At 42.8% G+C, this 13,341-nt stretch overlaps 1 protein-coding gene across 2 annotated transcripts in view; it reads left to right on the plus strand.

The window, feature by feature from the left end:
* r3hcc1l (R3H domain and coiled-coil containing 1-like) overlaps positions 1-13,341 on the plus strand; it is a 133,565-nt gene that overhangs the window by 100,558 nt on the left and 19,666 nt on the right. For both annotated transcript variants that reach the window (XM_078565100.1, XM_078565101.1), the window contains one exon: positions 10,799-10,894. In XM_078565100.1, the coding sequence (XP_078421226.1) occupies positions 10,799-10,894 (96 nt within the window). The remainder of the gene's footprint in view (positions 1-10,798; positions 10,895-13,341) is intronic.

Raw genomic sequence — 13,341 nt, forward strand, 5'->3', positions numbered from 1 at the left:
TAACTATGCTTCAGTTCTGCCGAAGGGCCGTGAAGGCTCGAAACGTTAACTGATTTCTTCTCCACCGATGCTGCCAGACCTGCTGAGTTTTTCCAGGTAATTCTGTTTTTGTTTTGGATTTCCAGCATCCGCAGTAGCTTTTAGCTTTTTGTTTTTATGACTGGATTCTAAACTATCTTTAACTATGAGAAGACTAAACAGGCTGGATTCTCGTCTCTAGAAAAAGAAGGTTGGGGAGCAGGATGGTGGCGGGTGACCTAATTGGAATCTTTAAAATTATGAAGGGTTTTTGATAAGATTGACCTAGAAAAAATGCTTCCACTTTTGAGAAGGTCTAAAATTAGAACCCTAAATATAAGATTGTTGCGAATAAAGCCAGAGAATTCAGGGGAAACTTCTCCACCCAAAGAGAGTTTTTTTTTATACTCGTTCATGGGATATGGGTGTCGCCGTCTAGGCCAGCATTTATTGCCCATGCCTAATTGCCCTTGAGAAGGTGGTGGTGAGCTGCCGCCTTGAACCGCTGTAGCCCATGTGTGGGAACATTGTTAGGGAGTTCCAGGATTTTGACCCAACAACAGTGAAGGAACGGTGATATAGTTCCAAGTCAGGGTGGTGTGTGGCTTGGCGGTGGTGTCCCCATGCATCTACTGCCCTTGTCCTTCTAGGTGATAGAGTTTGCAGCTTTGGAAGGTGCTGTTGAAGGAGCCTTGGTGAGTTACTGCACTGTGCGTCAGTGTTGGAGAGAGTGAATATTGAAAGTGGTAGATGAGGTGCCAATCAAGTGGTCTGCTTCGTGTTGTTCCTGAATCATGATGTTGGAGCTGCACTCACCCAGGCAAGTGGGTAGTATTCCATCACACTGCTAACTTGAGCCTTGTAGATGGAGGACAGGTTGTGAAGAATCAGGAGGCGAGTTACTCTATGCAGAATTCCCAGACTCTGACTTGCTCTTGTAACCACAGTATTTTAATGGCTGGTCCAGTTCAGTTTCTGGTCAACGGTAACCCCCAGGATATTAATAGTGGGGAATTCCACGATGGTAATACCATTGAATGTCATGGGGAGATGGTTAGATTCTCTCGTTAGAGATAGTCATTGCCTGGCACTTGTGTGCCACGAATGTTACTTGCTACTTATCAGCCCAAGCCTGAATATTGTCTAGATCTTGCTGTGTTTGGACACGGACTGCTTCAGTTTCTGGAGTCGCGAATGGTGCTGAACATTGTGCAATCATCAGCGAACATCCCCACTTCTGACCTTATGATGGAGGGAAGATGAAACAGCTGAAGGCCCTGAATAAGGCAAAGGCTATGGGCCCTGACAATATCTTGGCAATAGTATTCATGAATTTCATTGATGAAACAGCTGAAGACGGTTGGGCCTAGGACACTACCCTGAGGAACTCCTGCAGTGATGTCCTGGAGCTGAGATGATTGACCTCCAACAACCACAGCCTTCTTTCTTTGTGCTAGGTATGACTCTAACCGGTGGAGAGTTTCCCCCTGATTCCCATTGACTTCAGTTTTGCTCGGGCTCCTTGATGTCACACTCTGCCAAATGCCATCTTGATGTCAAGGGCAGTTACTCTCACCTCACCTCTGGAATTCTGCTCTTTTGTCCATGTTTAGACTAAGGATGTAATGAGTGAGGAGCTGTGTGACCTTGGCGGAATCCAAACTGAGCATCAGTGAGCAGGTTGTTGCTAAGCAAGCGCCACTTGATAGCACTGTCGATGACACTTGCCATCATTTTACTGATGATTGAGAGTAGACTGATAGGGCAGTAATTGCCCAGGTTGGATTAGTCCTGCTTCTTGTGGACAGTACATACCTGGGCAATTTTCCACATTACTGGGTAGATGCCAGTGTTATAGCTGCACTGGAACAGTTTGGCTAGGGGCACGGCAAGTTCTCAAGCACAAATCTTCAGTGCTATTGCCAGAATGTTGTCAGGGCCTTTGCAGTTTCCAGTGCCTTCAGCCATTTCTTGATAACCTGCGGAGTGAATCGAATTGACTGAAGGCTGACATCTGTGATGCTGAGGATCTTCTGGCTGAAGATGGCTGCAAATGCTTCAGCTTTATCTTTTGCACTGATGTGCTGGGCTCCCCCATCATTGAGGATGCAATATTTGTGGAGCCTCCTCCTCCAGCAAGTTGTTTAATTGTCCGCCACAATTCACAACCTGGCAGGACTGCAGAGTTTGGGCCTGGTCTGGTTGTGGGATCACTTAGCCCTGTCTATCACTTGCTGTTTGTGCTGTTTGGCATGCAAGTAGTCCTGTGTTGTTGCTTCACCAGGTTAATACCTCATTTTTAGGTAAGCCTGGTGCTGCTCCTGGCATGCCCTCCTGCACTCTTCATTGAACTATGGTTGGTCACCCAGCTTGGGTAATGGTAGAGTGGGGGATATGCCGGGCATGATGTATTAATTGTTGTTGGATACAATTCTGCTGCTGCTGATGGCCCACAGTGCCTCATCGATACCCAGTTTTGAGTTGGTAGATCTGTTCAAAATGTATTCCATTTAGCCTGGTGGTGGTGCCACACAACGCGATGGGGGTTGTCCCCAATGTGAAGTCAGGACTTAATCTCCACAAGGACTGTGCAGTGGTAACTGCTACTGATGCTGTCATGGAGAGATGCATCTGTGACAAGTAGACTGGTGAGGATGAGGCCAAGTAGATTTTTCCCACTTGTAGTTCTCTCACCACCTGCCAAAAACCCAGTCTAGCAGCTATATTCTTTAGGACTCAGCAGCTTGGTCAGTTTTGGTGCTACCGAGTCATTCTTGGTGATGGACATCGAAGTCCCACACATAGAAGCACCCTCAGTGCTTCCTCCAAGTGGTGTTTTAAAATGGAGGAGCACTGATTTATCAGCTAAGGGGGAACAGTAGGTGATAATCAGGAAATTTCCTTGCCCATGTTTGACCTGATGCCATGAGACTTCATGGGATCCAGAGTTGTTGATGAGGACTCCCAGGGCAACTCCCTCCCAACTGTCAACCACTGTGCTGCCAACTCTGTTGGGTTTGTCCTATCGATTGGGCAGGACATACCCAGGGTTGGTGATGGTGGTGTCTGGGACATTATCTGTAAGTTATGATTCAGTGAGTATGAATCAGAATGTTGCTTGACTATTCTGTAGGATAGCTCTCCAAATTTTGACACAAGCCCCCAGTTGTTAGTAAAGAGAGCTATGTAAGTTCGACAGAACTGGATGTGCTGTTGTCATATCTGGTGCCTAGGTCGATACCAGGTGGTCCATCCAGTTTCATTCCTTTTAGAGTTCACTCAGTTATATCAAACCCTTACAGCTTGCTTGGCCATTTGAGGGCATTTAAGAGTCAACCACATTGCTGTGGGTCTGGAGTCACATGTTGGCCAGACCAGGTAAGGACAGCAGATTTCCTTCCCTAAAGGACATTAGTGAACCAGATGGGTTTTTACTGACAGTGGCCGATACGATGGGATAAAGTAGGATGGGAGGAGGCTCCTGCAGAGCATCAACATTGGCACAGAGCAGTATATCATTTCTGTGATATATGGTCTATGTAAAAACCCCAGCCAAAACAGAATCCTCTTTCTCTGTTGGACTTGGACTGACCTGTTCCAGCACAGTATATCCCTCCCACTCCACCTTCCAACTGCCTGTGATATTCAGCAGTCATTTGTTTTCCTTTTGATCAGTAATAGCTACGCTCTGGCCATATAGTGGGCAACAAGTTGAAGAGCTTTTAATTGTGGGATCTTTATCTCAAGTTTTGGAATTGAAAATGCATGTTCCCAGACTCGTTGCTGATATAAATAATGTTTGCATCTAAGGAGCTCCAAGAGTGTGGAATATATGATAAGGAACTACAGGAGGTGATTTCTAATCCCCCAAGTGACATTACCTGAGGGAGAATAATGGTCAGTGCCATTAGTAAGATTTTAAAAAATTCATTTTTCATGGTTCCTCAACATCCCTTCTGTTTATACAGCATATTGGCTAAATAATTAAAACATCAAATTTTCTGTTTATGTTCATTTTAAATGCCAACTATATTGATGTGGAAATTGTGCTCACTTAAGGATCATTTCACACTCTTCAGCTCTTCAGGTGAGTCTTTTTTGGCTTGTCAGGCATTTCCCCCACCAACTATCCCTCCCAAAGACGAATGCTTGCCTCCAAAACCCAAAGTGTTACTTGGCATGCACAATATCTAGCAATGTAGTATTGTCAAAGATCAAATGGAATATTCCGGTTGCTGTAATTTGCTTACTAGAAAAGTCATCAGCCCTCTTAAATTCTCCAAAACTAAAGCAGGTTTACTGAAAGTAAAAATTAAAGAGGAAAAGATCAAGATAGCAGATTTAACTTTCAACTTTGGTTCATAAAGTAATAAAACACTCAATGCTTTGCTAACACTTGTAATAAAACTAAATCTGGTTCACGATATGATATATATATATTGGATTGCATTTACTCCTCTTTAGTTTTCATTCAAGTGCTTTCTAATTAATGGAATATAGAAACCTTGAGTGCAGGCTGCAGAATATATTTCCATCTGAATATGAAACTATACGTTCATTCCTCCCTACAGGTAAAACTCGCAGAACACCTCTTCTCTGAGTGAAAGCTGCTTTAGAATTGCTCCACATCAGTCAAATTGAATTCATACACACATTAGATGCTAGGCACAAATTCCATTTTGACCAAGCTGTGAAACCCATTTAGATTTGATTGATAGAAAAAATATGTTAATTCACAGAACAAACCAAGCAGCTGGTTCCTACTTTAGGCGCACCCATTCTTAATGAGAGCCTTACAAACCAAATGTATTTGTACAAGAGGAATGCTTTGTCTCTACATAAACTGGACTCACAGTATTAGTCCGCTGGCTCCAGAGAGCATGAAAGCCCATGGATGGTTCCTGGTGCTGCTGGTATACTCTTAACAAGTCAGCCTAGCCTGCAGCAATCAATTATTGCGGAAAATAAAAACTCATGGTATGGGGGATCAGTGCTGGGACCTCAACTGTTTACAATTTATGTAAATGACTTGGATGAAGGGATGGTTGCCAAATTTACTGATGACACAAAGATAAGTAGGAAAGTAAGTTGTGAAGAGGACATAAGGAGGCTACAAAAAGATATAGGTAGGTTAAGTGAGTGGGCAAAGATCTGGCAAATGGAGTATAATGTGGGAAAATGTGAAATTATCCATTTGGCAGGAAGAATAAAAGAGAAGCATATTGTCTAAATAGTGAGAGATTGCGGAGCTCTGAGGTGCAGAGGGACCTGAGTGTCCTAGTGCATGAATCACAAAAGGCTAGTATGCAGGTACAGCAAGTAATTAGGAAAGCTAATAGAATGTTATTATTTATTGCGAGGGGAATTGAATACAAAAGTAGGGAGGTTATGCTTCAGTTGTACAGTGCACTATTGAGACCACATTTGGAGTACTGTGTACAGTATTGGTCACCTTATTTAAGGAAGGATGTAGATGTGCTGAAAGCAATTTAGAGAAGGTTTACCAGACTAATACTTGGAATGGGTGAGTTGTCTAATGTGGAAAGGTTAGACAGACTAGGCTTGTACCCACTGATGTTTAGAAGAGTAAGAAGCGACTTGATTGAAACATGTAAGACACTGAGGGGTCTTGAAAGGGTGGATGTGGAGAGGACGTCTCCTCTTGTGGAAGAATCCAGAACTAGGGGAGTCACTGTTTAAAAACAAGGGGTTGCTCATTTAAAAGAGGTGAGGCAAATTTTTTTCACTCAGAGGGCTGAGAGTCTTTGGAACTGTCTTCCTGAAAAGGTGGGAAGCAGAGACTTTGAATATTTTTAAGGCAGAGGTAGATAGATTCTTGGTAAACAAGGGGGTGATAGGTTATCGGGGGTAGGTGGGATGCAAATTTCAGATTATAATCAGATCAGCCATGATCTTACTAAATGGCGGTGCAAACTCGAGGGGCTGAATGGCCTACCCCTGCTCCATGTTTGTATGTTCGTATGTAACAGTCATTATAAAGTGACTACCAACATTCCAGAAAACGATATTAAAATGTCGTCATTATAATGTAAAATATGATTAGCCCCCCTATCCACCACAATTGAGCCTAAACTTATTTGAGTCGAATGTTTAAAATCATATGACGCTTGTTGAAGAATCACACATAGTTCACCCAGTGCCCCAGCCAACATTCCCCCTTTAGTAAAGGATGTTAAATGGTCATTGTTACTTACAGGCAAAATTAGCTGCTGGATATGCCCATGGTTGAGAACAATAATTCGTTCTGTGAGAGGTTTTGATGAAGTGATAAGGGAGCTACATAATTACACGTATTTCTTTCCTTTCCCCAAAATCATCACATGGTTTCAATAAGTTTCTTCTCCATAAGTAGAGAAAGGGATCAATAGTGATGTCACCAGATGTGGTATAAATTTAGATTTTTACAGCACCTTTCCCAACCACAGGACATCCCAAAGCAGTTTACAGCCAATTAAGTACTTTTAAGCGTAGTCGCTGTTGTAATGTAGGAAACGTGGCAGCCATTATGCACAAAGCAAGCCCCCACAAACAGCAATGTCGTAATGACCAGATAATTGCTTGTAACGATGTTGGTTGAGGGATAAATTTCGGTTAGGACACCAAGACGACCCACTTCTTCTTTGAACTAGTGCAATGGGATCTTTGATGCCCACCTGAGAGGGCAGGTGGGGGCGTCGGTTTAACACCTCTCCTGAAAGCACTTCCTCTGGTCAGGCCGCTGAAGTGGAACCTGAACCCATGACTTTCTGACTCAGGTGAGTGTGCTACCAAATGAACCATGGCTGACTTTAATTACACTAATTTCAAGGGAATTTTGTAATGGTTGTTTCTGGGAGAGGTGGTGTATGTGATCAAGTGGTTGCAGAGTTTCTCATGGTAAGGGGTGCTCCATTGGAATAAACAATAAAAGAAACTTAAGAAAAATTATGGAGGCTGAACACGTGGAATACGTCTTTTGCAGGTAGAGCAGTTTCATGTTTAGGCTAAACTGGTGGGATGAAAGTTGTCATCTATAAAAGTCCTACGTGAAATAAGTTTGGAATGCCCTATTAGATCTCCTCTTAGTCCTCTTTATTGTAATGAAAAGACACCATATTTCTCTACTCTCTCATCCCTGAAATCACCTTTGTGAATCTCTTTTGCAGCCTCTTAATGATCTTGATTATGTTCCTAAAGTAGCAAGGAAACTAACCCATTAAAAATAAATGGTATAATGCCTGCACAAAGATGTATCAAACTAATATGTTAAGCACGTGTCTGCTAATAACCGCCAGCAGCATTTGTCGGCTTATATCTCTGAAGAGGCCGAGAACCTGAGTTTGCGAGGATAACCATTTTGTATTGACTTCCATTTTCAGTTGGCTGCTATGTGGCCTCCCTGTATGCTGGATCCAAATGACTGGATCACATGTTAGCGTATCACAGGAACGTGTCCAGTGCTTCATTCCTGAAGTGATGCTCAGTGCCTTCAGTCAGTCTAAATGTTTTACATATGAGTACTCAAGCTGCATTTTATGATTTATATTCCTCCTCCTCCTTCTGGGTTTATGTCCCACACATGTTGGCAGGCATTTTGCACCAAAATAGGTGAACCTTTGCAGTGAGCATTTGCAGTTTGCAGCTAATTTTTCCACAAAGGGGTCACAGCCGAGCTCAATCCATTCCCAACCCAGCAGGTGCTCTTACCATCACGTGTCACTAGATTGAGATCAGGAATGAGAATCTGATCTTTTTTTCCCCTTAAACATAGGGACATCATGGCCAGTTTTAGTGTTGTTAAAGCTGAGTTTGTGGTAGAATTTCCTTGAGTGTGTCAATCTTTGGTCAGCCAACTGACGAAGGATAGCACAGCACTGGATCCAATATTTATTCAGTCTTGCATTTATTTACAATGTTAAGTATTGCAAGCATATACCTCCTAACTCAGCCGCACCACATTTTTCAATAAGTGCCTCTTTACTTGTGCTCAAGTGAAACCCAGTTATTGCCCACCATATGCATATAATTAAACAAATTAATATATAATTAACAGGGAGGGTGTGGCCTTCTCTCAGCTTCACCCTGTAACTTCAGTGGAAGATGGCTAGAAACCTTAGAAAAACAGATTATCTTTGGGACTTCCACAAAGTGTTGGACGGTTAGAAAACTCCTGTGGAAATTCTGCCGTCAGTTCTTTAGCCTGCTTTATTCATGCCCTTTCCCCTTTTGTAATCTGGACACTCCATCCATGGGCAGGCTACGGACAGGGTTCTAAGCTTCTGTGATAATTGGAGATCAGGAACTAACCACAAAGAATTGTGGAAGCAGTTCTGTGCTGTAGCATGATTTATTAGAACTCCATATCTGGCACTGCTGTGCATGATGCACTTTTCAGTAGTAAATCATTTTTAAGACTGAATTAAATATGGATAATGAAACGCCTTTGCACACTCAGCAAATGGATTTGTCTCCCAGCCAGCAGGGTTTGATTGTTATCAGCATCTGTGTTGCAGAAGGCTCAAGAATGTAGGTGATCAACATCTTTCGTGGAAAATGCCCTGACATCTATTGAACGTTGAATCTCATCTCATTTAAACTACTATTAATAAGTGAAGTGAAAAACATTAAAGGAAGTTGCCAGTGTTAGGGGACAGGAGAACTGTACAGGTCAGATCATTTATTTGCCAAAGCGGAAAGTAAGTTTGAAGAATAAAGAAAGACTTGCATTTATATAGCGCTTTTCACCGCCACTGGATGACTCCAAAGTGCTTTATAGCCAATGAAGTACTCCTTGAAGTGTAGTCATTGTTGTAAAATAGGGAACACAACAACTAACTGCTGATTTTATTCATTTGTTCACAAGATGCACGTAATGCTGATGATCACTGGTTGCCTTGAGAAGACAGTGACAGGCAGGATTGGGTGGTTTATTTTTTTTACGATTGAGGGCTTTGCTAGGCTATTAAAAGTGAATCATAGATTGTGGGACTAAACTCATATGCAGGCCAGACCAGGCAAGGGGGTGGCAGGTTCCCTCCCCAGAATGGCATTGATGAACCACTTGGATTTTACAAGAATGCAGCAGCTTTCACTGTTATCTTGTGGCACCATCCCACAAGCTGAAGTCATGGCTTCTGGGTCACTAAAACAGTACTATTACTACTACGTACTGGGTGTGTATATGTTTTCTTTAAAGATGTAGGAGCATATTTCACTTTATGATCATGTTTGTATTTTCCCTAACCATGAAGAGATTTTAATTGTTAGGAAGCTGTATAAAACCTCTAACTTACATCATTTAAATCAGTGTGTATGGGTGATATTAAAGAATGAACTGGGAGGCGTTACTGAGCCAGACAGTACGACTTGATATCAGCAGCCGAAGAGGTAGCACTATGGGGTTAATAACCATATCTGTTGATGTTGATTCAGCTCCATCACAGTGCCTAATTCAGTGACTCCTCCCAGTCAGCTGCCCTAATGTCATCCACATTCTCCATTTAAACACAACCGTTCAAATCAATTTTGAGAGCAACTTGCCCTTTTCATTGGAAAGGTTTTTTTGTTCATTCATGGGATGTGGGATTTGCTGGCTGGGCCAGCATTTATTTATTGCCCATCCCTAGTTGCCCTTGAGAAGGTGGTGGTGAGCTGTCTTCTTGAACCGCTGCAGTCCATGTGGCAAGGTTCACCGGTTCATTTATCCCACCGTGCAGGGTTTTGGATATATCTGCTTGCATTGCATGCAGGATTGGGTGCCACTGAAGCATACGTATTATGTACATAGTTATCTGGCAAGCCCTTACATACATATCTAAACTCCTACAGCATAAAATACTGGAGCCAAAATTTTTGCAGTCTCTAAATTGACCTCTGAATTCATCCGGTATTTAAGCCTTGACTTTGTGGCCTTAAGAGAGAGAGAGCCTCATTTTGAGAACAGAATATCTAATTTATTATTGCATGGAATAATCTTCTTCATTTTACAGAATCTTGTATCGTCCGAGCTCCAGGGAACAATGGTAGATCCAATATCCTATGCAAGATAACAACATTAAGCAGACTGACGTGAAGCTGCTTTGCTCCATTATAATCTCTGGGTTTGATTGGCTCTTCCAAAAAAAGTTCTGAGGAAATGTTGATTTGAGTAAAACTGCATATCCTTTCACCAGTCATTCGTTTAAAAAAAGCATAAATCCATTCAGGTCTGATCAATTTCTTGTCTGAGTTCAGAGATGTTTCAAACTCGAGAGTATTGAATCTCTCTCTCTCTATCTAGCTTTAAGCAATCTGCCACATATCAAGCTCTGTCTCTCTTTAACCCTCTCCCGCCTCCCACCTCCCCCCACCCCAATCGGTCATTTTAATTTCAATTCGAGGGTTTTTCCCGCTCTTTATTTTATTTCTATTAATGCTTTCCCTTTGACACAAAAAATATTGTTTTTGAACAGCTAGAGCAATCCCCTCTTTGGTCTTGGTTGCATTTTGGTACAGGCTCATGAGGTCAAAGGAGGGCTCCTTCCTGGCAAGTGATGTCACTCAGTCCCACTCGCTCTGATTCCACTGCGCTGGCCAGATGGTTAACTCCGCACTAAGGTGCTCTGAAAATAGAACATCACCCTTTGTTGATATTTCCCTGTGTGTGTTTGTTGACCTTGGGAATCTACTCGCCTCTGGGGGCTCAATAAAGTTAATTAGGATAGAAATGCTTTGCTGAGCTGTATTTACTGCTGCTCCTCTAGACGCAATTAATCATGGCTGTTTTCTTGCATCTCTGTAGCACGTGACGCGATCAGTACCAAGCATCCCATGCTGAAGACTCGACCTTTGTCACAAGCATCTAGATCATCGAAGGTTAAGGCCAGAAGCTGTGCAGGTGAGAAAAGGACTGTCATTGCAGTCAATTAAGGCCTTCACGGTTTGTTGATTAAAGAGATGCTTTAATAATCTGACCCACATTTGTCAAAAAAAAGCACGTAAAGCGGAGCTCATGTCCTCTTGGCACAGATCTACGTGGTCCCTGCAGTGGGAGTTACTTGTAGCTGATCAGGCTGTAGTTACTAGTCAGGTTAAGCAATTATCATACATGTGATTCTGTTTCTACTGCTTGTCTACATTTTTTTTGGACTGTCACTAAATAACCCAAACGTGTGATCAACCCACAGCCAGTTCTTCTAGCCCCTCCCACAAACTTTGTTTCTCAGTTTTAACTAAATCATGTTGGTATCTGGTCGCCATTACATCCCTCCCCAGCAACAAAACAAGAAGGAATACTAGCAAGAACAAATGGTTTTTTCGTTGGGAGGCTAGATTGGCCCCTGCCACAAGCTTAGCCACAGGGAGTTACAAATCTCACGTAAGGTTCCTGCTCTTACTGATTGGCGATTGGGATCTCTTCTCGAGCTTCCTCCCTCTCTCCCTGCAGGACATCCTGGCTTGTGTTATCTTTCTGTATTTTATTAATGCTACTAATGTCAGTTGTCTTTTGAGATATTCCTGCCATGCTGCTCTGAAGCTCCAGCTACAATGCCCTACTAACTAGCCGCCCTGTAGACCCTAACACTTCTCTACTTCCCTTATCTATTGATGTCACAACTCGTCAACAAGATTCCAAGCCTTAACACATTAATTCCGAGGAACTCCTTAAAGCTGTGAACTCTTTACCTTCTCCAGTCCTTCCATCCTCTGACAACCTTTAGTTTTTTTTTTAAAATGCAGAGTAACTAGACTCTGCTTTCTTTTTCACCTTTTTTTGTTTCAATAGATCTGATATTCGATATCTTGCACAATAGGCCTTGGCATCTCAGTAAGGCTAAGGTATAGCAGCACAGAGCTCCATCAGAGTCTGTCAAGAACAACAAAAGGGATGGGCTTACATAAACTTTTACAATATTAAAAAAAGCAGGATATCCGGCCAATCAGAATCACATAATTTTAACGGCACAGAAGGCCATTCGGCCCATCGTATCTGCACCGGCTCTCCAAATGAACATTATGACCTAGTGCCATTGCCCTGCCTTTTCCCTGTACCCTTGCACATTGTTTCTATTCAAATACTCATCCAATGCCCTCTTGAATGCCTCGATTGAACCTGCCTCCACCACACTTCCAGCCAGTGTATTTCAGACCCAAACCAGGTCCACACTGGTGTTTATGGTCCACTCCAGCCACCACCTACCTCACCCTATCAGCGTTACATTCTCACACTATCAACATAATCACAAGGGAAATGTTTTACGGGGCTGAGGGGAAAGAGCAGGGGAGTGGAATTTATTGGATTGCTCTACTAAAGAGCTGACACAGGCTTGATGGGTTAAATGTCCTCTTTTTATGCTACATCATTCTCTGATTCTCATCGAGGTTGTTAACCATGAGTTGTATGTGTTAGCTTGGCTTCTTTCACTGGCAGGGTTGACAACCCAGACAGTTGGCAAGGGTCCACAATGGGCACACATTTAAACAAAGCAGAAAGTTCCTCAATGGTTCTTTAGTCCTGGTTTACTTTTCAAAACAATAGTAATGTCTGCATACATTAACATTCAAAAGGGGGGGGGGGAAAGGTTGTCGGCTTCTGAAATATGCCCATGTTTTAGCAACTGACAGCTCAAAATCATAGTATGCGGGAAACACTCAGCGTGCCAGTCAGCATCTGTGGAGAGAGGGGTAGGGATAACACCTCAAATCAATGATCTTTTATCAAAATCTGCTGAGTGTTTCAACCTGAACTTATATTGCACCTTTAATATAGAAATGCAATCTAAGGTGCTTCACAGGAACATTACCAAACAAAAGTTGGCACTGAGCTGCATAGGAGATGTTCAGTCAAAGAGGTGGGCTTTAAGGATCACCTTAAAGGAGGAGGAGAGAGAGGTTTTGATGGAGGAAACTTTGGAGTTTAGGGCCTAGGCAGTTGAAAGAATGGTTGCAAAGTGGTGGTGGAGATGTGCAGAAGGTAAGAGTTAGAGGATAGGAATTTTAAAATTGAGGCACTGCTGCAGGAGCCAGCGTAGGTCAGCAAGCATAGGAATGCTGTGTGAACGGAGCTTGGTCCGAGATGGGATATGGTCAGCAGAGTTTTAAATGAGCTGAAGGTAAGCACATAGGGTGTAAGGTGAGAGGCTAGGCAGGAGAGCATTGCCAGCACTCCCTGTTTCTATTTCCGATTTCAAGCAGCTGCAGCATTGTGCTTCTTGGAGACAGATGGTCCTATGCACAGTGACACCCAGTGAATTTGGGACAGAAGTGCTATGAACTGTTTTCAGTCTGAGCAGTGACACCTAGTGATGAGGAACAACAGTGCTATAAACTCTGTATTCAGAAATG

The sequence above is a fragment of the Cetorhinus maximus genome, chromosome 20 (genome assembly GCF_964194155.1).
Source record: "Cetorhinus maximus chromosome 20, sCetMax3.hap1.1, whole genome shotgun sequence".
NCBI lineage: Eukaryota > Metazoa > Chordata > Chondrichthyes > Lamniformes > Cetorhinidae > Cetorhinus > Cetorhinus maximus.